Consider the following 27,863-nt stretch of genomic DNA (forward strand, 5'->3'; position numbering starts at 1 on the left):
AACCACAGAGAAAGGAAATAAATTTCCATGGGGAAGTAAATGAAACAGAAAAAGAAATACTGGGGTATTAAACTTGAATTGGATGGACACCCCACAGAGTTTAAACTACACGCAGGGGCAGGAGTTTCAGTATTATCCGATGAAGTAAAATGGCTTAAGCACATTATGCTACAGCCTTCATCTGTCAAGTTACAGGGTCGAGATAGGACTCTGCTGCAAGTCATTGGCCAACACATGTCAAAATTGAAGTACAAATATAGAGAAATCATTGAACCTCTGTATGTCACCCAGAATGAAGAATCTTCTGTACTGAGTAGGAAGGCATTCTTAAAATTGAAGCTAATCTATAAAGTTAATGAAGTTGCTGGTGAGCACTTCAGCAGTACATTCGGGGATAAATTTCCAAGATTATTTATAGTCTTGGGAAGACTGAAGACCAAGTACCATATTACCCTAACAGCTGATGCTAAACCAATTTGCCTCTTTATACCAAACCTCCCTCATGCACTCTTGGACAAAGTCAAGGGGGAATTGAGAAGATGCAACAGGAAGGAGTTATATCACCAGTCACCATGCCAACAAAATGGTTTTCAGGAATGGTCTTGGTCCCAAAGCCAAATGGCTCCTAAGATTCTGTGTGGATTTAACTCCAATAAACAAATCAGTGGAACTTGAGATCCACTTAATGGCCTCAGTAGATGAGATTCTTATCAAACTAGCCAACAGTACTCTATTCGCCAAATTAGATACAAACAGCGGATTTTGGCATTTGCCTCTGGACAAAGAATCCAGATTGCTGACCACTTTTATGACGTAATTTGTTTGATATTGCTTCAATAGATTACCATTTGGAGTTGATTATGCTCCTAAAATTTTCCAGAAAACAATATCTCAAACCCTAGAAGGCATGGAAGGAGTAATATGCCATATGGATGATATACTTGTTCACAGCTCCATGACAGAAGAGCATGACCGTGGAGTTAGAGCAGTCCTGAAATTCTTACAGGATGCAGGCCTAATATTGAATGAAAAATGTGAGTTTGCCAAACCTATGATTAAATTTCTAGGTCACATTGTACAAGCCTTTGGACTAACAGTCGGCACACAAAAAACAAAGATGATCAGAGAGTTTTCCACAAACCAGGAACATTACCGAACTTCAGTGATTCTTTGGTATGGTCAACAAAGTAGGCAAGTTCCTACTAACTTTGGCAGAGGGCAATGAACCTTCAAGACAGCTGCTGAGACAGGGTCAACACTGCTGCTGGAATGTGCAAAATGCTTTTAATAAAATCAAAAATTAATTTCCTCTGAAATTTTGGAACATTACAACCCAGAATAGCAGCAGATGCATCATTTATGTGTCTGGATGCAGTATTATTTCAAGTACAGGCAGACAGTGAATGTAAGCCAGTTTACTACAGCTCAAGGTCACGCAGACACAGATAAAAGATATATGCTACAATTGAGAAGGAAGCATTGACAGGAACATGGACATGCAAGAAATTCTTGGGCTACATAATGGGATTGCTGTTCAAAATTGGAACAGACCAATTAATAATCCGTTAGTCACTCCTCTAAACATGAAAGAGATTGCAAACATGGTTCAGATTAAGGTTAATGAGCTATGACCCCATAACAGATTACATTCAAGGGAAGTACCAGATGACAGTAGAGACACTAGCCAGGGTACCAGTTGAAGGAACCAATCTAGAGGATTTGCATTTCACCAACGAGGTGGAAGCATATACATCTTTCATTTCTCAACACCTACCAGCTACCACAAAGAAGTTTCAGTTGATAAAATAAGTACAGCAGCAAAAATGTGTCCTCTTAAGAAAATGGTGTGTAGAAGGATGGCCAGACCATACTCCTAATAATTCAGTACAACTGCAGTATATTGAAGGCACCTCACAATCATTGATGGTCTCCTAGTTATTAATGACAAAATAGTAATTCCCCCTGATCTTGTTCTGATCGCTTTCTGAGGTTGAGGACATTCTACACTCTCCCTTCTTTCAGTGTGTGTCCTTCTCCTGGGTGGCTGTAGAGCTTTGTCTTGTTTCTTCTTCTTTCTCTTCCATTAGGACCTCCAGCGTGCATCAAAAAAAGGAAACCTCATGTCTGCCCTCTATTCCGCACTTCAAGTAAATTTGAGGCAGTCATTGGAAGTTGTGCACATCACATGAGCAGGCTGCCCAATTCTGTAGAATTGAGAGGACAGTCTGAAATTCAAATATTAATGAGGCCTGGGAGTTACAATAACTTGGAGGCTTGCTATCCACCCCAACTCCACAGTCACAACATCTGTCCCAATAAAAAAATTGATCCTTATCCAATTAAAAAGGGCAATGACTTATATGTTTGTGTGTGTGAATGCAAACTATTGAACGTGTAAAAAAAAAACTTGTATTTATTTAGTCCCTTTCATGACCCCAAAACGTTCCAAAGGAGTTTACATTCAATGAAGCCCTTTACAAGTCACTGTGTAATACCTGTGTCGGGAAATGTGACAGCCACTTTGCACACAGCAAAGTTCCACAAAGAACAACATATCCAGATGAACTACTATAATGTTGATGGTTGAGGAATAAATATTTACCAAGAAACGGGAGGAACTTCACTGTTCTTCAAATAATGACATGGGATCATTTATATCCATTTTAAGAGGTCAAACAGGCCTCAGTTTTATGTTTAATTTGAAAATCGGCACCTGTGCTCCCTTAGTACTGCCCTGAAACCCCTAATTTTAACCTTGGGTGAGGGTAGAAGCTTATGCAGGCGGCAATCTCTGGCATCCCCCAGCCAGCACGAAACCTGGGAGGTGGGAATCCCATCTGAAGACAGCGGGCCTGACAAGGAGGTTGGTGGACAGGAGTGGGATTGTATCCAGGAGGAGGCCGCAGTCATAAACCCTAGGGAACAGACCCCAGCAATCGGTTTAATGGATTGAGGGGCCAGTTTTTACTGGCATGTCCTATACTGAGCAGGGCTTCATCAATCTTCAGTTAAAATGGTGTGCTGCACCTGATGACATGATTAAAACATGAATTTTATAATGTAACTATGCCCCACTTGACAGTCCTGAAACCAACATTATCACCAATTAAAATGGCAGTTTTCCTCAATGCATTGGGTGACAGTATGATAAATTCCCAATCTCATATGTGCTTATTTATAGCAATTGGGCCATCGGATTTCAAAAGCACATTGTATATCACATGGTACAATAAAGCTGTACCTTCCAAATGAATGTCAATCAGCAACACAGGGGGTCTGCTTGTATATTATAACAATAAAGAAACAGTTTATTTCAATTGAGGCATATGCATAATATTAAAAACAGCATAACACAAAGATGAGCTTAGAGTATAGCAAATATTACCTATTTCCCTGCTGCAGAAGTAAACAAAATCAGAACGGTTCCCATTATTTAAACAAGAAATGTCGGGTGTGCCAGGTCCTTAGAGGACATGGTCATAGATGAACATTGCTGCAGAGGACTCATGAGGACTCTGATGGGCAGCGTATAGAAGGATGATGGGAATGCTCACAGGGTCTTGATGCATCGGATTGGCAGGCTGAGTGGGCGGGGGGAGGGGGGAAGCTGAGTCAGGGCCTGTGCTCTTTCGTGCATGTGCGCAAAAGAGCGCAGAAATCTCCCTGAGGCACAGAGCTGCCCCAGGGAAATTAGTTTGATTTTGAAAAATGTAAATGAAGAGAAAAAACAAATTTAAGACATGTCCCCTCACATGATAGTGTCACATGAGCTGTGACATGTCTCTGAATTTTATTTAAAAATTTTTAATTAACGTTTAAAAACGCGGATGAGGTTTCATGATAAATGCAAAGGCCGCCTAGGCTCTCCGCCTGCCCGCCAACTTTAAGGTTGGACGGGCAGCTCTGTTAATTATTTTAATTGACATTTAAATGGCCTTAAAAGGCCTTTGACAGTTCAGCGGGCATGCAGCCGACTCCAATGCGCGCTCGCCGAACTGAAAACCTGAATGACATGCGGTGACGTTGGGACACATGCCCGATGTCACCGCGCGTCATTTTATGTGTCGGCAAGCAGGACCCGCCCCCCACACGCCAACCCTAAGATTCTGGCCATGGTCAAAGTTGGGAGCTAAGTATTCCAGGATACTTAATGTTTTGAAAGCACAAAGATAATGGAGAAGGAAGTGGCGGGTGTGGGAATAGCCTTCAAAATAAAAGATTTCATGAGGAAAGTAGTGAGGAAGGATCTTCGCTCAGATCAGTGGGAGTAGAAACAGTATGGGTGGCAATAAGAAATAACAAGGGTCAGAAAACATTGATGGTAGTAGTTTCAGTACCCTAATTGTTGCAATCCTGTTGGACAGAATATTAATCAAAGAAGGAGTATGTAACAAAGGCAATTCAACAATTATGGGCACTTTTACTCTTCATATAGACTGAACAAATGAAAATTCAAACTTGGAAGGCTAGGACCCAGAATTTCCAGGAAGTTTTCAGTAAATGACACAGCACTTTTATAAATATGAGGAAATTCACATGCACTGATTTTTGATAGTTTTGCACTGAAAGACCCCTGCTACCATTCATGTACATAACTCAGCTCATGCAAAAGATTAGCTCAAGCGAGCCCCCTGTATTTATAACAGTAATGCATTGACAGAAGACAGATGCCAGCTCACTATTACCCCTGTCGCTGGTGTTGAACTTGTGCTTGCTTTCAATCGCTTATACTTTCCTGTGTGGACGATTAAGATGTGCAGGCCAGTCAGAGGCTGGCAGCTCTTAGTGGGCAGGGCTTCCACCCTTCTTGTCCTTCATAAGGCCTGCTGCTGTCCAGTTAAGTGTCTGGGTGGCACCTAATTTGGAGGGCCTTCACGAAATGCAGTGATATACAGGGCTCCCACTGGCTGGCCTGTTGCCTTCATTAAATCCAACCCAATGTTGTAGTTTTAAAGTTTAATTAAATGAATCTAGGGTTTAAAAGTATGAGAGGTTTTTTTTAAATGCTAAATATTTGATCAGGTAATATTTGGACAGTGAAAAGCCATGTTTAATATTCGAAGAATGTGGAAACATTGGCTGCTCATTTTTATGAGTAATAATAGAAGAATGTAAGAAATGTTTGGAAGGTAAAGAATTAAGACTTTAGCAGGACAATCCAGTTCATAATGTGAATCCGGTTCATATACCAGTTCATTGGTATATAGCAATCGGAGGAATTCTCTCCTTCGCAAATGCTGGGAGAGCAAATGGAACTTGAATTTATACCTGGCTGTACTATGCGTGAAATGAGGGTATTTAAGGTTACCAAGGAAAGAGTTGCATTTATATAATGCCTTGTCATGTCTCTAAGAAACTTCTTGAGGCGCTTTATACAAATTGCTTTTGAAATGCAGTCACACTTGTTACATAGACATTTGCAGCCGTCAATCTATTCACAATATAATTCCACAAATAGAAATGAGATAAATTCAGTTAAAACACTGGTTCAGCCTCAGCTGGAGTATTGTGTCCAGTTCTGGGCACCATACTTTGGAAGTATATGAAGGCATTGGAGAGAATGCAGAAAAGATTCATAAGGGTTGAGGAACTCCAGTTACATTGATAGATTGGAAACGCTGGCCTGTTCTCCTTGGAGAGGAGAAGATTAAAAGGAGATTTCATGGAGATATTCGAAATCAGAAGGATCTCGACCAAGCAGATGGGGAGAAACTGTTTCTGTTGGCACAACGATCAAGAATCAGAGGGCACCAATTTAAGGTGCTTGGAAAAAACAGAAACAGCAACATGAGGAAAGCAGCGGGTGGTTGGAATCTGGAATGCACTGAGTGTGGGGTGGGATTCGATTCAATCATGACTTCAAAAGGAGAATTGGACTGGTAGCACAAGAGAAAAGAATTGCAGGGCTCCAAGGAAAAGTTGGGAGAGGAGGACTAGGTGAGTGGCTCTTGCAGAGAGCCGGTGCATGGACTAGACAGGCTGGATGGATTCCTTCTGTGCTGTAACCAATCAAAAACAAAATTTGTTGGCTATGCTGTTGAAAGACTTTTTTTAAAAAAAAATACTATGGACACCAGAATTAGCTGAAAGGACCTCGGTTTTACATTATGTGCAAAAGACAGCTTCGAGAGTGCAGAACTCCTCCAGTGCTGAAGGCTTAGCTTGGATTATGTGCCCAATTCCTGGAGTAGGATTTGAACCCACAACTTTCTGGCTCAAAGACAAAGGGTAGAGTTTTCATTCCCATGTCCCAATTTTGCCAACAGATTAAGTGGAATTACCAGTGGCAGGACTCCGAGGGAGATTTTGAAGGAGATGACCAATTAACTGGCCACCTCCAGGACCTTGGCTCATTTAAAAAGAGTGGGTGGGCTCCTGAATCTGCAAAGCTACTAGGAGGCCACCCAGCACCGAAAAATTGGCAGCCCTAGCTTCAGAGTTGGGCGCTGCGGAAGTATGGAGGGAAGTGAGTGAACTCCTCCATTCCCGGTCGCGAGCCACAAATGGGGGCTATAAGATGGGACAAAAGGGTTAGTGCTGTCGGACAAGAAGGGCCCCTCGCCATCCGCCCGCCCCCCTCCTCCTTCGCCCCCCCTCCCCCCCCACCACATTGGAACAGGCACTGCCATATTTGCAGACATGTATTAGTGCGGCAACTTCTCCATTGATTGGAAACCCTAGCTCCTATGACTATCCTGCCCTGCTGCTAGGAGGCTGCCACTGGTTTGCAACTACCTCCTGGCTCAACAGGTACCCCATACGCTGGCTGGGAAATCCTGACGGTGTCAGGAAAGGACCCTCAATTAAGCCCCATCTGGTACCTGCCTCAGCCAGTCATGTAAGCAGTTTCACCGTCACCCCACCTCCTACAGAATCTTGTGGAGGCGTGAACAGGCGATGGAGCCAACCATAGGGTTTCCCTCTTGTTTTCGGGTGCTCCCCGATCTGACCCGCCTCCACAGACCCTTGAAAATTCTACTCCAAATGACCGAAGGTCCAAATGTTTGGGAATCCAACACTGATGAGCACAATATTCTCCTAGAGGAGTTTTGAAAAGAAGGAATGAAAGTCTTTTTGTGCTGGAGGATTATCAGGATTGTCCAGGAGTTCCCACAAATTAAATATTAATATCCTGCCGCTCCAAGCAGCCTAGAAGAAAAAGGGGTATTAAAATGGTGTGGGTTTAAAAAAAAATCTTATTTGAACCTTCCTTGATTAGTTTTAAAAATTTTGAAGATGAGAGGAAAATGTTTTTTGACTGGGTGGGGTGAATGGGAGGTCACGTGATGAAAACCCCAGGAATGTGCTTTATCAGAGTCAATTGTGATGCAAAGATCAGCAATATATTATGAATGAATTTAAGGTGTGCTCCAGCCAACAAAATGAAAAAACAAATAATGGAATTGCTTCAAACTGAACATAAAATACATTTGAAAGGTATTTATCTTGCTTAATGATCTAGTGGTTGCCTTCTTCCCACAAACACCACCCCCCCTAAAAAAATGTTATTTACCATAATTTTGCACATAACATATCATTTCCCATTTTAAAATGAGCCTAAAACCCATGTATGTGTCATATGCAAAAAATCATAAACACAGAGGGAACAGTAAATGGTAGGATCAGTAATATAATGGTTGTGTATACACAGGCCTGAAGCCCACAGTCTACCTGATTATCTCAGCACAGGCCAATGTAACTGGCTAGTATGGGAATCTGCGCATAAGTGACCTGCAAAGCTTATTAGAAGCACAAAAGTATTTAAATTATATTTGGGGCTTTCCAATAGATTACATGCGCCATACATTAGTTAATGAGAGTCGGTTCCCAACAGAAAGGACTGGTTAAAAGAACAATTACAATCTCTTATCTGACTGGCCCTTGCCTTTCCCAATGGCCGTACAGGCTTTCTGTAGTTTGGCCTCAAAGGATCAAAGTGGACACTACTGCCATCATTATCACCTTTTGGATAAGATGTGAAACCAAGGCCCTGTCTGTCTTCTCGGGCAGATGTAAAATATTCCATAGCACTATTTTGCAAAAGAGAAGGGCGTTAGTCCTGGTGCCCTGGTCAATATTTATCCCTCAATCAACATCACAGAAACGGATTATCTGGTTGTTATCACATTGCTGTTTGTGGGAGCTTGCTGTGTGCAAACTGGCTTCCGAGTTTCCTATATTACAACAGTGGCTATATTTCAAAAGTACTTTATTGGCTGTAAAGTGCTCCTGTGGTCCTGAAAGACGCTATATAAATCCAAATCTTTCTTTTCTTCACCTGCTGGATGAATTGTCGCTCCTCCCAAGGAGTCAGAGTCTATTAGTGGCTGCTGCACCGAAAGTTCTGAACCTTCCCACCCGACACTATCAGAAAAGAATATAAAGTAGTTAGCTTTACATTGTATACAAATGAGCTGACCCTGTCAAATAATGTAGAAAGGGCTTGTGGAAAATTGCATTACACATCGGCCTCATTACAGAAAATAGGTCCAAAATTAGATTCATTGTCCCTTTTAGTAAAAAAGTAGACATATAGGCTGGGATTTTCCAGCCCCGGCTGCTGTCGGGATCTTCCGGTCCTACCAAAAGATGATGGACTTTTGGCTGGCCTGCCGCATCCCCCACGGTAGGTGCTGCCATGACAGTGCTAGAAAATCCCAGCCATACTTCTTCCTCATCTAATTTTAAATAAAATTGAACAAGACTGGAATACATGCCTCGTATTCTTCAGAGGTAACTTATTCTATTCTCAATGCTAATCAGTCAAAGGCGGCCTGTCCAGATCATACATTGCCTAAGAATATGAGTGTGAGAAATTTGTTTGCATAGCACTAGTACTGTGCAGACCTATTGTGATTCACCAGGGCAGGCAGTGCCACAGGCCTGGCACCTACCCAGCTCAGGTGGCTTTCTCCATTGGTATCAATGAAGAATGCCACACAGGTCATGGGCAATCAACATAAGTCTGCAAAGTGCCGTGAGAAGTGGCTCTACACGAACTTCTTCCCTCAAATCTTTGGTTTGTTAATTTTTAATTCAATTCGTATGAGGAAGAGAGAGATCAACATTTCTTATCCAGCATTTTCTTCACTACAACAACAGCAACTTGCATTTATGTAATTCCTTTAACATAATAATACATCCCAAGCTGCTTCACCAGAGCATTATTATGACAACCAGGCATTTTTTTCACTGGTCCAGATATCATTTTGTTCCCATCAGATACTTTCTGTGAATTTTTCCCTTGGCCCTCTTCTGTAAGAATCATGTTGTATTTTACTTCCTTCAGGATTGATGACCCTCTGGGACTATGCCGAATGCCCATTCTTTTTACCACGCTGATTTTTTTTTTTGCTCACAGGCCAAAGGCATTGCTGGCCAGTCCAGCATTCATTGCCCTTGAGAATATGGTGGTGCAGCACTCTCTTGAACCACTGCTATGTAGATGCAACCACAGTGCTGTAAGGGAAGGAGTTCCAGGATTTTGGCCCAGCGACAGTGAAAGAATGGCGATATATGTCAAAATGATGAGTGACTTGGAGGCGAACTTGCAGGTGGTGGTGTTCAATGTATCTGCTGCTTTGTCCTTCTATGTGGTAGAGGTCATGGGTTTGGAAGGTGCTGCCAAAGGAGCCTTGATGATGGTACACACTGCTGCCGCTGTGCATCAGTGGTGGAGGGTGCGAATGTTGGTGGATGGGATGCCAATCAAGCAGGCTGCTTTGTCCTGACTGGTGTTAAGCTTCTTGAATGTCGTTGGAGCTGCACTCACCAAGGCAATTGGAGAGTATTCCATAACACTCCTGACTTGTGCCTTGCAAATGATGGACAGGCCTTGGGGAGTCAGGAGGTGAGTTAATCTCTGCAGAATTCCGAACTGAACATTGTGTGTCTTCCGCAAACGTCCCCACATCTGACCTTATGATGGAAGGAAGGTCATTGATGAAGCAGTATATGAAAATACTTTTTAACACTGACTCCTGCGGTTTAAACAAAACAGTTTAAATCTTTGAGATTGAGATTGCTCAAAAAAAGAGGAATACAAAAGGATAAGGGAGCAAGCAAGTGTATAGGTTTGGTTTAGATGGTTGACATGGAGAAAAACATCATTATAAACTTGATGGGTCATCTTCCTGTTTCTGTGCTGTTCAATGGCAACTGCTGTTAGGAATTATGATAATTCGTGATCCTAGTATCCCCAGATATCACGTTATTCATGAACCTGCCAATATTGCAATAAAAATGTTGCTTTTTAAATGTATGTGTATATAACGTATAAAATACACAGCACATGCTTTCTATAAATGTGATAAAACTTACCCTATAACACTAATTTCACAGAAACAAAATCTGATTTGTTAGGACATTTTATATAAAGTGGCATATCGTCCAACACACCAGGAACAATTCCACCGGGAATCTGCTAGTAGTATATAATAAAAGTCTAAGTTTTTTTTTAATCAGGTGGTATTTTGGAAACATATCAAGAGCCAACGCAGAAAAATTGCTTCAGTCTGAAGAAAATCAAAATGGAACTTTCCTAGTCCGTAAAAGTGAGACTGCTAACAGTGACTATTCAATATCAGGTATGCAAAACTTGATTAAGTGTAAAGCAAAGCTTCTATGAAAGTTAAGCAATTCAGTGGGTCAGTGGTGATGTGATGTGGTACTGAGCTTGGAAATCAGGTAGCCTCAGGTTTGATCCCAACTCTATGATGAGTTGCTCAATCTCAATCAATCTAATAGTGAGGGTTCTGGGCTAATGATTGAAAACATCAACCAGAGTTCCTACTCCTGACTGCTGCTAGCTGACCCCTGCTGAAATGTGTATTTATTTTACGTTAGAGTAAATCGTGTGCCCTGTTATTATATATTTGTTTTACCGAATGACCAAGACTCATTCAAGATCCAAGTGAATCTTCCCAAAGTGCACCTCAACAAAATAACAGCACTCAGCCTTCTTTCTCTATTTTCCATTGCAAAAAAGAGAGGTGGACATTTTTGGTGTTGGCAAAAGACCTCCATTATGTTATCAGAGATGACTGATCCTTACAGTTGATACCATTATTCAAAACAACATAGCTAAAAACCCAATGGCCTCCTAAAAATGTTAGTTCTCGCATAAAACAAATTAATTGTATAAATTCACTTCCATTCTAAGATAGGTGGGGCTCTGGCAGAATGGCTGCAAAATTAGACTCCTCCTCCAGGCACGTGAGCATGGTCTTCCTTTGGACTGGTCCATGATTACGCTTGCCAAAGTATTGCAATTGTTTGCCCTTGCCATCTGCAGTATGGCTGACCAGGAAATGCTCCTCTCTTACCACCTGCCATCGGGAAGGATTTACAGGCTAATAATCAACCTGTTTTGGCCACATCGTGAACGCACCTTCCATGGCCATGAAGTCCTGGAGTGGGACTTGAACCCGGGATGCTACCACTGTGCCACAAGACCTCCCTTAAAATTAGGCTAGTATCAGATAAACCAGAATAATGGAGACATGGCTGAAGTCTCCCAGGTTGCAAATCACCTTGGCACCAACATAGCAGGGAAGTATGCTGAGTGGATCTGACCTACTGAAAGGCGGATGTGAAGCCCATATAGGCCTGGGTTGTGACCTGGACCCCAAAAATTTGCCCAAGTTTTCAAAGGTTTTTAAAGCAGGTTGATGGCCATGACCAACTGGTCATTGGCCATATTTTGCAGCCTCTCCCCTTGGGCAAGTGCCTGAGATGCTTTCTTCATGGTTTATGCACCTGCCTGGTTTTATTCCACCTCCCTGAGCAGGGCCATCAGGCTCAAAAACCCAATGACTTTTCATGGTCATAATTTCAAACTAGGCAAACCAATATAATGTATGTTTAAAAGCCGACAGATTCATATTTAATAACTCAGTGAGAAAATCCAGTTCAATTACCCACAAAAAATTAGCATATCCCTGCTTTCTAAAGTGGTAAATAGATTACCTTGGTAAATAGGGATTAAACCTTATGATCATGGCCAGATTTCAAAATTGTGTTCTACTTTAATATTGCAGTAAATATGAAGTCAAGTAGGTTTAGTTGAGAATATCTATACATTTTGCAAAGCTTCTATATGTATATTCAATACTTCTTTCAATCTGTATAGTTGTATTTTTAGATAAGCTACCTATTCAGATTTTGAACTTTTTAAGAGCAACCTTGATTTGATATTCTTTAACTTTTTCATGCACATATTGGACATGGTTGTACAGTATTTTGTTATGATATGGCAGATGATGTGTGCCAGGGAGACCAAATCCACAAGGGAAACTTGGCCACACTGTCACAATGGTTTTGCAGTTCATATTTATTATGAGATGTGTGCACTGAATTCAGAAGCAATGAGTCTACTAAGACATTTAGAGATTTTAAACATTAAATTAAAATATTTATTAACACAAGAAAAGATTTCAAGCACATACATAAGACTACAATTACTTAATACCATAACAAATCCTAAAATTCCTAATTAATCTGACCCTAACTTACACACCTCCTTTAAGGCAACAGTCCAAAATAGATTTTAAATTAAAAAAAAATGAGCCAACAAGTTACCACAGTACCCATTGACAGTGGAATTCCAAAAACTTGTCTCCAACTTTAGTTACTGGACACAGCAAACTTATGCACAAATGGCTGGAGGCCTCCCGAAGGCTGTTTCACACACTCCTGTTAGATCATACATGGCCCCCCAACATAGCCTTTCATTCTCCTTTATATACATTTCTCTTTCTTTAATACGTAAATTCCATTATTATATTTGTCTTTGGAACTTTACCTTTCCCATAATATAAAAACTTTTCATGTTGCCAATATTGTCAGTAACCTTTAGGAAAAATAAACACACTGTTTAGCCTTGCTTATCTTGCTAATTATAAACATCCCTTTACAATCCAAACAACTCCTTCACTTAGCTAAAAATGTAGATTTCCTTCACACCCTATATCCTAAGACAGCATCCATGTTTACTCATTAGCATTTCAAGTACATTTCTACACCTGCTTTTGATAATTTCAAGCTTGCAGTCCCCCTGACTCCAAATGTAATTAAATCACAAAGACAAAACCATCTATACTCACACTCATAAACCTACCAGACAATAAACCAGAATGATATCATGAAAATTATTATACTTTTGCAACAATTCAGATTGTTAGTTTCTCTTCCATGGTATTGCACATGGGGATCCAAATCAAGCATAATCTTTGGGTGAAGCAAGCCTGGGAGAATTGGACATAGAGTGCAGATATAGTTTGGTTTCCATTTTAAAAGTCATTCGTTCTGTCCTTACTTTTATATTTCCATTGTAAACTTTTACATTTTATAAAGTAAACTTGCCATGGTGTCACTATACCCTCATCAACAGTGCCATTGCAGTGCCTTAGCTGGCAGGATGGTATAATTAATATTGGCAGAGCAACGAATGGAACTAAGAGCCGACAAGGAGGGAGACAAAAAACAGGGGACTATAAAACTGTTAGCCTGACATCAGTGATAAAAAAAATGTTGGAGTCTAACCTTGCTGGAATAGCGGTGTTACGTTTGCTACTTTCCAATCCTATGCGATCGTTCTAGGATCTAGGAAATTTTGGAAGATCACAACAATGCATCCATTGTCCCTGCAGCCACCTCTTTTCAAATCCTAGGATGTTTGGCCATCAGGTCCAGGGGAGTGGGTATTTGTCAGCTTAGTCTTCTTTGTTTCTCTTGTACATTTTCTCTGCTGATATTAACTACACCATTCTGCCAGCTGAGGCACTATTGCACCATCCTCTTTCTCACATTGTACCCCCTATCTTATCATCTTTCCACTACCCATTCCTTTTCTTACTAGCCCCTCATTCCCATCACTCTCCATCCCTCTTGCCCCTAGAATTATCCGTTCAACCTCTCTCTGCCCTCCAACCTTTTCTCAGCAGTCAATTACCTCCTTGTTAATCTTTCATCTACTTCACTCCTATTCCCACCTGCTCCCCTCATCCACCAAAAGGTGGACAACATGAGGCTCGAGGCCCCCTACATCTCTACCTGTTTCTCTTCTCTCCTCCCTCCCTTCTTAGGTCATATGTTTCGTTGAGAAGCCTTAACTTCAAGCTTCTAAAAAAAACAATAAAATTAGTATGAGAAAAGGAACTGTCTGTTTTTATTTGATGTCTTTCTCTATCTCCTCTCTCTCTGTCTGTCTGTCTCTCTCTCTCACTCTGTCTCTCTATCGATCACAAAGGTGTTAGAAATTAGAAATTTCATGGGATCTGAGCATTGCTGGCAAGGCCAGAATTGTTACCCATTCCTTAATAAACAAAGGCTTACATTCCATCAACCTTTTTGATTACTTATTGTACTTGTGCGATAGCTTTTAATTTAATTGACCAACTCAGCCCTCTTTTGGATTTGCTGTCAGAGGTGCTGGATTTCCTTGGCAAAGCCAGCAACAGATATCCAATAGATATCCCCATAGATATCACCTCATGCTGCAAAGGTAGAATAGCTTTGCAGCCTGATTGGCATCATTAAACCCTTACTTTTGGATCCCAATGAATCTCTCACCTGTCTGAGACATCTGAAATTCACCTATTAAAATGGTGTGTGTACACTGTAGTGTGGATCTGGTAAGTGCCACTCTGCAATATTTTAACCCCATGTATGTCCTGTGTACAAGAGGTTAAAATCAAGGCTTGTATATTAATGGATTGAACATCGGATGATTTTTTAAAAATTAAGATTTGGTTGTTGTAAGGAACATATTGATGGTCCGTGCAATTCACACATATTGAAACGAATATAATGCTTTTGTGGCACATGGTAACTCAAATGGTGAGAACTTACTTCTAATGGACATCAAAAACTGGATAAATGTATCCATTCTCAACAAGAGGGGCTTTGGTTACTATGTAAAACTACTTTGTACCCAGAGAATTACAATATTACTGCACAGACAAATAAGCCCATTGGAGGAAAATGTTACAACTTTTAGAGGGAAAAGGGATGAACTGATGGCAAAATCACATACCAGTGAAACACAGAACACCATTGCTGATGGTTACAGAGCAATCTTCAGTCCAGCCTTTCCCCTTTCTTGCTACTCATTGTGCTGGTCCACTTATAAAGCATGAAACAGGGGGCAAGGAGTCATGTGTTTTAAGTTTAATTTTTTTTTCACCTGCAGTTCTCAATGATAAAGTCCATCACTTTCGGATATTTACTTCACCTGACGGAATGTTTTATCTTTATGAGAATCAAATGTTTCCAACAATTAGTGATCTTTTGGAATTCTGCAAAAGAAATTGGAAGATCCTTGGGTTTCCATTAACAAATCCTCATGCAAAGGTGTGTACTGGGAGCTCATGCTGCATAAAAGAAAACTGTTCAAAAACGTTTGCAATGTGCAACTTTACTATATTCAGGGAGCCTTTTCCCTGTGGGTAATTAAAATGACTGAATGTGTCGTGATTGCTTATCTAAAGTAACATTATCACCGCTATGTTATCTGGAAACCATGGAACAATTGTTTTATATTTCTTTCTGGCTGAATGATATCATCAGGTTGATTGCAATGATTTCCAAAATTTCAACAACAATTTCATTTATATTATGCCTTTAATATGGTAGCTGTCTCAAGGTGCATAGAAAAAATTAAACTTCAGAGTAAAGAAACACGTAAATTTTGGTAAATTTTTCATATAGTTATATAAAATACATTGTATTAACTCTTGGAACTGATTCGCACACAACCTGGCTATTCCTGGTGATCTATCAAGTTGTCAATTGCCAAATAATAAGATCTTCAACTTTCTAAATGTACTCCAGAAATGGTTTTGTACAGGACAATGTGTGACCAATAATAAATGGCAACTGTGGTACAGGTCAGGAATTTAACCTCACATGATCTTCACCTTCTCTGTCCATCTGGGTTTTGATTTACGTACCCAACGTACTCGTGGATCTTTCCTCCCTGTGGAAGTAAGTTACGCATCACACAAATCGATACATTTTGAATTGTGGTTACTGCTATTATGCAGCCCAATAATTTGTGTACAGCAACATCTCTCAAACAACAAATGAATGAATCACTAGGTAGTATGCTTTTTGATGGTATTTGTTTAAGGATGGCTATGGCACACAGGAATTCTCTGCTTTTCTTCAGGGAACACCATGGGATTTTTACCTCTACCTGAGTCAGTAAGCAAGGTCTCAGATATTAGGGTCATTTTTCTGTGACCCCCTCACCCCACCCTACCCCTCCACCAAACCTGGCTTCTTGTTAGACTCCAGAGCCCTGGGCCTGTAACGGCCACAGATCACCCAGACTTTCTGCCCCAAATGCAAATCTCGTGCAGGCCCCCCTCGCCCCAGCAGAACTTGGCACTTGAAACTAAGGCTGGTAACCAGAGCATAATCGCCAATCTAAGAAACTTGCAGCTATACTGGCAACTGGCTGCTGGGAATGAAGTATTCACATGCACACCAAAGAAGAAAATTGTCCCTGACCTCTCCAAAGGCACAACTTCAGTACTGCACTGAAATATCCCCATAGATTATGATACCTATAGTGATGCCTGAACTCATTTATGGAGACCTAAGTCACTTATAAGATAACCTAAATATTCTATTTTCCCCATCTCCAAGCAGATTTACCTTACTACTAAATGTGGAAATTTATAATGGCTTCCAGATATTATTAAATTGGAATCTACTTGAGTAAATATTCATATTCTAGAGTCTGAATAAGAGTGTCATAGTGCCTATCATTTTAAAAAAATAAATATTTAAGAAACATTTGTTTTTGAAAATAACATATTAAAAGTGTATGATTATTTTGACTCGCAGAATGTTTATAAAGCTGATGAATGGGAACGGCCCAGGGAAGAATTTACTTTGCTGCGAAAACTGGGAGAAGGTCACTTTGGAGAAGTCTGGGAAGGTGTTTGGAAGGAAAATCAACAAGTGGCAATCAAAATGCTTAAAAAGGGTTTGTGGCATGATGTGTTTATGAGATGAGGTGTGTGATGTCCAGAATTTGGGCTTGGGTGTAAATTTTTAAAAATGCAGTTGGAAAAACAAATTCTTAAGAATATTATACTTCACAATTAGTGTTGAAGAGAAAAAGCTAGCTATAGATTTCTAAAATCTGAAGATCCTTTCTTTCCCTATGGGAAGTGAATAACCTGATATAAGTGTAATTTGTAATTGAAGTGACAGTTTCAGGGTAATTTTCTGAGGCTCCACACACATTGTAGATCCTGTGTGGAGTCTTGCTAGCTACAATGTAGGTCACACAATCAGCCCTATAGTTTCAAAAGCCTAACTCCAAATCATACTTCAGTCTATAGGCTCCAATACAAGCGTCTCGCCTCGCAAAATTATCCCTTTATAAACTGTACTTTAGAATTCACATAAGCTATAGAAGGAAATCTTGCAATTAAGTAGCAGAGACTTTAGCAGGATTACTGAAAACTATGTAGGTTAGAAGCAGAATGAAATAATAGTGCCAAGGGGAAATACATTTCTTACTTTTCATTGTTCCTGAAAACCGTTTGTAAAACACCCATGAAATAAAACTTATTCTCCCCCTCATCTGTTCTTTATGACTCAGCACGTTAAGATTACCCTCATATGATAGGGTCAAAATGTTTTAAATGTGGTACATCAAGTATCAGTTAGTATTTTTATATTTTTTCTCAGGGTGTGGACAACACTGCCAGTTACTTTAAAACCTTTGTTATCCGGCATGGTCAGTGGATGGGTGGTATTGTTAAGCCCAAAATGCCGGTTATTTTTCTTTTTATTTGTTTTACGGAATGTGGGTGTCTCTGGCTAGGCCAGCATTTATTGCCCAACCCTAATTGCCCTTAAGAAGATGGTGGTGAGCTGCCTTCTTGAACCGCTGCAGTCCATATGGGGTAGGTACACTCACAGTGCTTTTAGGATTTTGACCCAGCGACAGTGAAGGAAAGGCGATGCATTTCCAAGTCAGGATGGCATGTGGCTTGGAGGGGAACTTCCAGGTGGTGTTGTTCCCATGTACCTGCTGTCCTTGCCCATCTAGATGGTAACAGTCATGGGTTTGGAAGGTGCTGCCTAAAGAGCCTTCATGAGTTTCTGTAGTGCATCCTGTAGATGGTGCACACTGGTGCCATTGATTGTCAGTGGTAGAGGGAGTAAATGTTTGTGGCAAGGGCAGGGCAGTTACTCTCACCTCACCACTTGAGCTCAACTTTTGTCCATGTTTGAACCAAGGCTGTAATGAGGTCAGAAACTGAGTGACCCTGGTGGAACCCAAACTAGGTTATTAGTGAGCAGGTTATTGCTAAGTAAATATCATTTGATAGCACTGTTGATGACCCCTTCCAGCACTTTACTGATGATCGAGAGTAGACTGATGGGGTGGTAATTGGCCAGGTTGAATATCTCCTGCCTTTTGTGTACAGGACATACCTGGGCAATTTTCCATATTGACGGGTAGATGCCAGTGTTATACCTGTATTGAAACAGCTTGGCTAGGGGCGCAGCAAGTTCTGGAGTACAAGTCTTCAGTATGATTGCCAGAATATTGTCAAGGCCCAGAGCCTTTGCAGTATCCAGAGCCTTCAGCTGTTTCTTGATATCACACGAAGTGAATCAAATTGGCTGAAGACTGGCATTTGTGATGCTGGGGACCTCCAGAAGAGGCCGAGATGGATCATCCACTCACCACTTCTGGCTGAAGATTGTTGCAGATGCTTCAGCCTTATCTCTTGCACTGCTATGCTGGGCTCCTCCATAATTGACGATGATCCTCCTCCAGTGAGTTGTTTAATTGTCCACCACCATTCACAACTGGATGTGGCAGGACTGCAGAGCTTAGATCTGATCTGTTGGTTGTGGAATCGCTTGGCTCTGTCTATCATTTGCTGTTTATGCTGTTTGGCACGCAAGTAGTCCTGTGTTATAGCTTCACCAGGTTGACACCTCATTTTTAGATTTGCCTGGTGCTGCTCCTGCCATGCCCTCCTGCACTCTTCATTGAACCAGGGTTGACCCGCTGGCTAAATGGTAATGGTAGAGTGGTGGATATGCCGGGCCATGAGGTTACAGATTGTGGTTGCGTACAATCTTGCTGCTGCAAATGGTCCATAGCACCTCATATATGCCCAGTCTTGCATTGCTGGATCTGTTTGAAATCTATCCCACCTAGCACAGTGGTAGTGCCAAACAACACAATGGAGGGTATCCTCAACGTGAAGGTGGGACTTTTTCTCCACAATGACCATGCAGTGGTCATTTCTACCAATACTGTCATGGACAGATGCATCTGCAGCAGGCAGATTGATGAGGATGAGGTCAAGTATGTTTTTCCCTCTTGTTGATTCCCTCACCACCTGCCGCAGACCCAGTCTAGCAGCTAAATCATTTAGGACTCGGCCAGCTCAGTCAGTAGTGGTGCTACCGAGCCACTCTTGGTGATGGACATTCAAGTCTCCCACCCAGAGTATATTCTGTGCCCTTGCCACCCTCGGTGCTTCCTCCAAATGGTGTTCAACATGGAGGAGCACTGATTCATCAGCTGAGGGAGGGCGGTACATGGTAATCAGCAGGAGGTTTCCTTGCCTATGTTGACCTGATGCCATGAGACTTCATGGAGTCTAGTGTTGATGTTGAGGACTCTCAGGGCAACTCTCTCCCGACTGTATGCCACTATGCCGCCACCTCTGCTGGGATGGCGATGATGGTTTCTGGGAAATTATCTGCAAGATATGATTCCGTGAGGATGACTATGTCAGGCTGTTGCTTGACTAGTCTGTGAGACAGCCCTCCCAATTTTGATACTAGGCCCCAGATGTTAGTAAGGACGACTTTGCAGGGTCGACAGAGTGGTGTTTGCCGTTGTCATTTCCAGTGCCTAGGTTGGTGCCAGGTGGTCCATCTGGTTTCATTCGTTTTTTGAGGCTTTGTTGCGGTTTTGATACAACTGAGTGACTTGCTCGGCCTTTTCAGATTCAGCCATATTGCTGTGAGTCTAGAGTCACATGTAGGCCAGACCAGATAAGGATGGCAGATTTCCTTCCCTAAAGGACAACAGTGACCCAGATGGGTTTTTACAACAATTGGTTTCATGGCCATCATTAGACTTTTAATTCCAGATTTTTATTGATTTCAAATTTCACCATCTGCCGTGGTGGGATTCGAACCCGCGCCCCCAGAGCATTATCCTGGGTCTCTGAATTACTAGTTTAGCAACAATACCACTACACTTCCCCCTAAATCCACACCCTTCATCACCAGTGTCCTATGATTGCAGTATGTACGATCTACAGGATGCATTGTTGCAGCAACTTCCAAGGTTACTTTGACAGAATTCCTATCCCAAGATCTCTACCACTGAGATGGATGATGCAGCAATGTTATGGGAGCAATACCACCTTGAAGGTCCTCTCCAAGTCACACATCATTCTGACTTAGAGGTATATTGCTGTTTCTTCATTGCCATTGTGTTAATATCCTGGAATTCTGCATCTAACATCGGGCTGAATTTTCCCAGAATTGCACTAAGTCCGGTAGCGGGCAGCTAAAATGGACTCCTACCTGCTGGTGAAAATGGCAGGTTTTCACACAGTATCTTCCCGAGCCCGCCTCATTATATTTTCGCTCACGCGAAACATGCCGTTTCCATGGCGGGCGGACTCTCATTCCCTCGCTCGCCATCACCCCACTGTTGCATTATGTCTGCCGCCATCTTTAAAAGGAAGCCGCCAGCAAAGCGCTCATCGACACCAGCTCACCTGGAAGACATGGCCTGCAAAGTCAAAAAGACTCCAGCCCTCCACTTCAACGATGGGTCCCCCAAGTGACTGCTGGATGCCATGGAGGCCCATCGGGATGTGCTCTACCCCCCACTCTGGCCACAGGATGGATAGCATTGCCACCAATCCGGCTTGGGATGAGGTGGCAGCGATGGTCAACGCCAATGCCCTTCAGAAGAGGACAGCCACCCAGGGCTGCAAAAGGATGAATGATCTCCGTTCCGCCAGGGTAAGTCACTCTTTTCATCACTCCCAGCTCACACACTCACAAACCCATCACACATCCACAGGGCCCTCACTGACTGCCAGTTCAAGGGACATCACCATTCACTCTTTCACACAGACCGTCATTGTCCTCAACCCGTGCATGAGATTACTCACCGCCAACACAGGTCAGGCAAACTCATTATCTGGACCGGCAGGCGTCCTGATACACTCTCCCCATCTCTATCCATGCTGGACAAACTGGCTCACAACAGGAAAGAAAGGTCGCAGACAAGTGGAGGGATGCCAGAATTCAAAGTTCTCACAGAATTTGAAAACTGAGCCATCCAGCTGGCCAGGATTGACTGGGACCCGTCCTGTGCTGACAGTGAGGTCGATGCTGCTCTCCCAAGTGAGGATCCAGCAGTGCAACGTCCATCAGATAACCATGCTGTGAGTAATGTGTCCTCTTTCACAGGCCACTGCCATGCATTTATTATCTCCCCTTGCTTTCACAGGCACATCTGGGAAGCAACAGACGGAGTCCATGACCCAGAGCCTCTAAGGAAGCCCTGAAGAAACCTCCGAAGAGGAATCTGAAGGCACCCTCACTGAAGTTCCATCACAGCGCTCGCCCACACCCTCCATCACCGCAGAGGCACACACCTTGGTGGGACCTAGCTTTAAAGTAGCCTCGGGACCACAATCTGGTGAGCACATTGCACTCTCTGATCCACAGCAGGCAGAGGCAGGGACCTTCCAGGTTTCTGGCACTCGGAGGACTACTGGAGGCCAGAATATTGCTAAGCCCGAGTCAGATGACGAGCCTCTGGACTCGGCCATGTCACAGTTTCTGGAGCTGCAAAGGCAAGCTTGGGAAGGGATCAAGAAGGGTGTCTGCTGCACTCCTCAGATTGCAAGGCACGATGGAGGAGTTCATCCATCTTCAGGCTGAGGTGGTAGCGTCGGCATTGCAACGCATCGAGGTCAACACTGGCAGAATGGCGACCGCCATGGAGACCTTGGTCCAGGATGTCACTCCTGCACTGCTGCGCAGGTTTAACTCCATCGCTGATATCATAGTTGGGCTCCAACAGTGTGTACACGAGAGAGGTGCTGGGCAGCTCGATCTCATTCCAGCTACCACTGCTCATTCCAGCTGCCTCTCGGGCACCGATAGGGAGGAGGATCAGCAGGTGCATGCTTCAGGGCCATCCACCCAGGTGACTCTGGGAGTGACCAGCCCATCTCACTCCCCTCTTCCTGTGACCTCTGCAGCTCCAGCTCCACAGGCTGAGCAGGGTGCCACTGCCACACAGCAGGACCCGAAAGCAGGCCAGGGCCCTCCAAGTCTCGGCCCTCCAGAAGACGCCCGCCAATGTCATCACAGACAGGACCTCACGGTCAGCAGGCTGCCTCCACCTCCACTGTGGATGTCCGGGGAGCACCAAGGCGTAGTGACAGGGCTAGGGATGCTAAGGAGAATTAGTTGCACAGCCTGTGCGCGGGTGTTAATCACTTGTACATAATGTTCACTATTGTCAATAAACTCTCAAGAATGTCTCCCTGCCTATGGCTCCTTGTTCTGAAGAGCAGTGTTCTCGTCACTCAGATGTGAAACCTTTCTGCACAAGATAAAGGCAGGTGTCTCAGTCCAGGGCCTCTTCCCTGTGCTCTGTGCAGCCTTCAGACCACAATGATGGTCTGGCCTCACATTCCCTGGAAACATTACTGATGCCTGCACCCTGGCAGTTCTGGCTATTGCTGCCAAAATGTAGTGGGCAGGTGCCACAGAGTTCTCTCATACTATCTGTGTGCTCTCAGCACCTTTAAGGTGGGGCTGGCCTCCATCACACCAGCACATGTAAACAATGATGTTGTGCACCAGCTCCTGAAGGGCCAAGGTGTTGAAGGTGGACACAGCAAAGATTCATCTAAAGTTTCATGGCTGCGTCTCTGAGATGGCCCGGATCATGGAGCGCAAGCAAGCTGCCCTCGGCCAGACAGGAGTCAGGCATTCTCAGAGGCTATGTGAAGATATGTGGAGTGTTTTCACTGCATGTCACCATCATACTCCTGTGATTGAGTGACTATTAGGTCCTCCACTGCATCTCTGTAACAGGAGCATTCTCACAGAGGGTATTGGCACTGAGATAAGTTAGACTGGAGTCAAACATTCACAAATGCGGTGTGCGGATCTACGGGGTCACCTCGCTGCATGTTGTCATCATCCTCCACAAATCTAGCAGCTATGAGGGCCTCCTGAGTACACCTGTCTCACCCAGCCAGTGTGAGGGCCTCATCCCCATCGTCATCACTACCAAGGACCTCCTCACCCTCATCCCCGTCAGCATCCTCCTCATTGGAGGAGATGTGCAGCTCCTCCATCTTCTCCTCAGCCAGCTCCTCATCCCTTTGCAGCGCCATGTTGTAAAGGGCGCAGCAGACGACGATGATGCGTGACACCCTCTGTGGACTGTATTGCAGGGCTCCACCAGACAGTCCCGGCATCAGAACCGCATTTTCAGCATCCTGATGGTCTGCTCCACCAAGTTGCGAGTTGCTGCATGAGCCTCATTATAGCGTCACTCTGCTGCAGTCTGAGGCCGCTGCATGGGTGTCATCAGCCACAGCCTCTGCGGGTAGCCCTTGTCCCCAAGGAACCAACCCTGCAGCCTCTGTGGACCCTAGAAGACTGCAGGGATCTGCGAATGACCTCAGGATGTAGGTGTCGTGCACACTCACTGGAAACTGGGCGCACACCTGCAGGGTGCGTTTCTGGTGGTCACATACCAGCTGCACATTCAGCGAGTGGAAGCCCTTGCGGTTGAAGAATCCACTGAGTGTAGCGATGGAGACCTGAGCACCACATGAGTGCAGTCAATCGCACCCTGTGCCTGTGAGAATCCCGAGATCAGGGCGAATCCAATGACCCTTGCACCCTGACTGTCCCGGTCCTGGGCGAAATGCACAAAGTTGTGTGCCATGGAGAAGATGGCATCTGTGACCTCGTGGATGCATTTGTGGGTAGCGGATTGTGAAATCCCACAGAGGTCACCTGTAGAGCCCTGAAAAAAGCCACTGGCATTGAAATTGAGCACCGTGGGCACTTTCACTGGCAGTGAATGACCCCTTGGTGCCAAGTCCTGTAGTAACTGGCAGATGTGAGCCACCAGGTCCCTAGATGTGTGCAGTCCTTGACGACACTGGTTCTCAGTCATCTGCAGGAATGGCGGGCGGTGTCTATAGACCCTGGGTGTCGCTAGGCACTGACCAGCCACGGCTCGTTGTCATTCCTGGGCAGCATGTGCGGGAGCCCCTGCTGCCCCTTCTTCATGAGTTTGCTGCTCCTGCCTTTGCGCAGCCAGGAGCCTCAGTCGCTCTCTCCTGCGTCTTCTATGATCTCCGTAGGCCATCAGGCATTTGGCTAGGTCACCAGGATCCATGATCCTGACATTGTCCTCCTGCTGCATGAAAGAGAGAGAGACATGGTTATCATGGCTGTACTTAGCACCTTTCTCTGTGTGACCGCCCCTTAATGCTTCCTGGAGAGTGTTGGTCACTCTTCGGATGGCCAGAGATGGGGGCGCTGCATGGCTGCCCTGTCAACCTGTGACATGGGGGACACTGGTCCAAAACCAGGATGCTGAGTTTGCAAGGAGCTCTGAGCACCTCCAGCAGTGACTTCCACATGGCCAGCGTTGGTAAGGAGATTGTACAATGTATGCAGTCCAACTGCTCCACAGTCCAATAAAGTGTGTGCCGGGAGAGGGTGGCAGTAGGGGTAAGGTCTGGAGTGCTTGGTGGCCATTTGGTGCCTCTGCGTTGCTGACATGAGTGGGCGGGCTAGGAGCCTGACTCCAATCATATCACTGTAGCTGCGCCTGATCTGTCTTAATTGCAGAGGCATGGTCAGTTTATACAGATGTCCCTAATGCATGGCTATTTCCCTCGCTTATCCTGCCCCCCCACCTCGATTGTCTATGCGCGGGATGCAGTGCCTGGGCATCACTTTACCCCCCCCCACCCCCTCAGCGGTCGCCTCTGAAACTGGCCAGCACTTAAGAACGTAAGAACTAGGAGCAGGAGTAGGCGATTCAACACCTCAAGCCTGCTTCCCCATTCAATATGCTCAAGGCTGATCTCATTTCGGCTTCAACTGCAATTTCCCACCTCTCCCCATAACCTTTCAACTCATTGCTAATTAAAAATCTGTCTACCTCCTCCTTAAATTTATTCAGCATCCCGACATCCACTGCACTCTGGGGTAATGAATTCCACAGACTCACGACTCTTTGAGAAAAGTAATTCCCCCTCATCTCTGATTTAAATCTACCACCCCTTAGTCTAAAACTATGGCCTTTCATTCTAGAATGCCCCACAAGGGGAAACATCAGTTCCACCTCAACTTTGTCTATCCCCTTTAGCATCTTATATACCTCAATTAGATCTCCTCTCATCTTTCTAAACTCTAGCGAGTATAGGCCTAAACTGCTCAATCTCTCCTCATAAGACAAGCCCTGCATCTCTGGAATCAATCTCGTGAACCACCTCTGAACCGCCTCCAATGCAACTACATCCTTCCTCAAGTAAGGAGACCAAAACTGTGCGCAGTACTCCAGGTGCGTTCTCACCAATGCCTTGTACAGTTGCAACAACACTTCCCTATTTTTGTACTCTATTCCTTTAGCAATAAATGCCAAAATTCCATTTGCCTTCCTTATTACCTGCTGTACCTGCATACTAGCTTTCAGCGATTCATGCAGAAGGACACCCAGATCCCTCCACGCTGAAGCATTCTGAAGTTTCTCTCCATTTAAATAATAAATTTAAATAATAAACTTGTCCCCGGAAACTTCCTCCCCCATGCCCCCACCCCCCTTCCCAGCAGCTGCCTGCAGGGCCAGGCATCAGTTTCCCTCGCCCCCCGACGCTCCTAAGGCCTGTAAACAACAGGCGAGCTGTGGAGGACACTGCTGCTCACTCACCTCAGTTCCCCCAAAGTGGAGGCTGCTAAGTGCATGTCGCCTGCGTGCTGTTGTGAAACATGTGTGGGTGGATGATATGGCAGGGTTCCAAGAGTCTGGCGGGTTGGCCTTTTAAATATATGCTAATGTCTTACAATTAGCTCCCCGCTGACTGATGGTGGGAAACGTGGCCCGCCGTCAGCGGGCTGAGCGGAAGATTGCGATCTGCCTTCACGCCACCATGAAGTGGGTCCCACCATATTTCCCACGCACACCACCTATCACGCCAGCCGCCAGCGGGCTGAAAAAATTCCGCCCCGTGATATACCACAGTGGGGAGCACCAACACTGCAAGGAATGTGATTATACAAGGAGAAGGCCCATCACCTTTTCAGGGCAACTAATGGTAGACAGTAGAAATGCCGTTGGCAGCACTGCCCACACACCAAGAATTTTTTTTAAATATCCCAGATCAGGAATAGTGTGCAGCCTGGAGGAGAATTTGGAAATGATGGTGCCCTCCAGTTTAATAAACCAAGGAGTTAGTAGAACTTTCTTATATATAAGGGTTATTGATTACCTCAAACTATTGAAGCTGATTCAGTAACAGTTTAACAGGGTGTTAGCTGAGCATTTGACCAAAAAACATTAGAATAAAGGAAGGAAAATGGGATTAGAGTGGATAGTTTGGGTGTGGAATAGGGTGGTGCTGTCCTTGCCAAATTTATTGTCTCTCCTCAGTTGTTCTCAGAAGGTGATGATGGGCTGAAAAGTCATTCTTCTGTATTTAAATTTATATGACTCCACTCTGGTAGAATCATCACTGACTTTGGTAGGTTTTTAGTTATTTTCAGATCTTTCTTTGCTGACAATTTTGCAAAGTCTGTCAGCACTCGCCCTCTAGATTCACATAAGAAGAATAGTTCCAGGGGCAAGGAGGGCTATGAGGCAAGGTGAAAAAATGATGGTAGTGTTGTGGCATAAAGATGAGACTACTCAAGTCTGTGAGTTTCCAGTAAGCAAAGGTTCTGTTCAAGCATATGATGGGAGGACACAGCCTGGTTCTACAGTGTTTCTCCCTAATACAAAGGCTGCCTAACATATTTACACCTTTTAGTTATCACATTTCACTATACTGCCTAGTACAACCTCCAGTTACATACCTAATGAACAGAATTATTCAGGCTGCAGATGTCTGTGTTCTCTCACTGGGAGGCTGGGAAATCCCTCAGTTCTAATGCCTCCCAGTCTGTGCTTTTATCACTCTAACAGTTGTTTACCCATCCTGTGAAGGTCAATAATTTTTTATGACTTGTGATCATTAGTTGGGTTCCCACAGTATCACACCCATCATGCCGATGTGTTGGCTATATTTCCCATCATGCTTAGAAAGAGATCTTTGAACTACACTTAAAGCTGTTAATGCTCTTAACTACATTTGTCTATTTTTAAAGCTTTTAATGCACACCTTAATATCAGTTTTAATATCAAATTATTCCAGTTACCCCGCTTTAGTAGCACATTTGATCAGCAAAGTTTGCATTTAATTTTAATTTTATTTAAATACATTAACGCTGGTACAAAAATAGCGCGCACGGAATGTAGTAGAAGAGCACTGAATGCTTGAAAGTGAACTTGGCTGTTTGGAAGTGCTACAGTAAATTCTTTAAGCAAAAAATATTTTTAAAGGTCTTTTCACTCGTGATAACTGTGGAGCCAATCTTATCAATAATGACACTGGTGTGAGAATGAATCGCAAATGGTGATAGAAAGATGTAGTCCCTGAAATTACGCTATGAGATGCTATTGCAGTAACATTTAAAATTCCTCTCTCTGCAATTTTAATGCCTCAGATAATATAGTAAGGTAACTAATCTCAAATGAATGT

The 27,863-nt window shown here is 43.7% G+C and overlaps 1 protein-coding gene across 1 annotated transcript in view; it reads left to right on the forward strand.

Moving 5' to 3' along the window:
* LOC121287437 (tyrosine-protein kinase Srms-like) overlaps positions 1 to 27,863 on the forward strand; it is a 58,627-nt gene that overhangs the window by 11,747 nt on the left and 19,017 nt on the right. The window contains exons 2-4 of the mRNA XM_041205314.1: positions 10,465 to 10,586; positions 15,191 to 15,351; positions 16,852 to 16,993. Of these exons, the coding sequence (XP_041061248.1) occupies positions 10,465 to 10,586; positions 15,191 to 15,351; positions 16,852 to 16,993 (425 nt within the window). The remainder of the gene's footprint in view (positions 1 to 10,464; positions 10,587 to 15,190; positions 15,352 to 16,851; positions 16,994 to 27,863) is intronic.

Source organism: Carcharodon carcharias, chromosome 14 (assembly GCF_017639515.1).
Source record: "Carcharodon carcharias isolate sCarCar2 chromosome 14, sCarCar2.pri, whole genome shotgun sequence".
NCBI lineage: Eukaryota > Metazoa > Chordata > Chondrichthyes > Lamniformes > Lamnidae > Carcharodon > Carcharodon carcharias.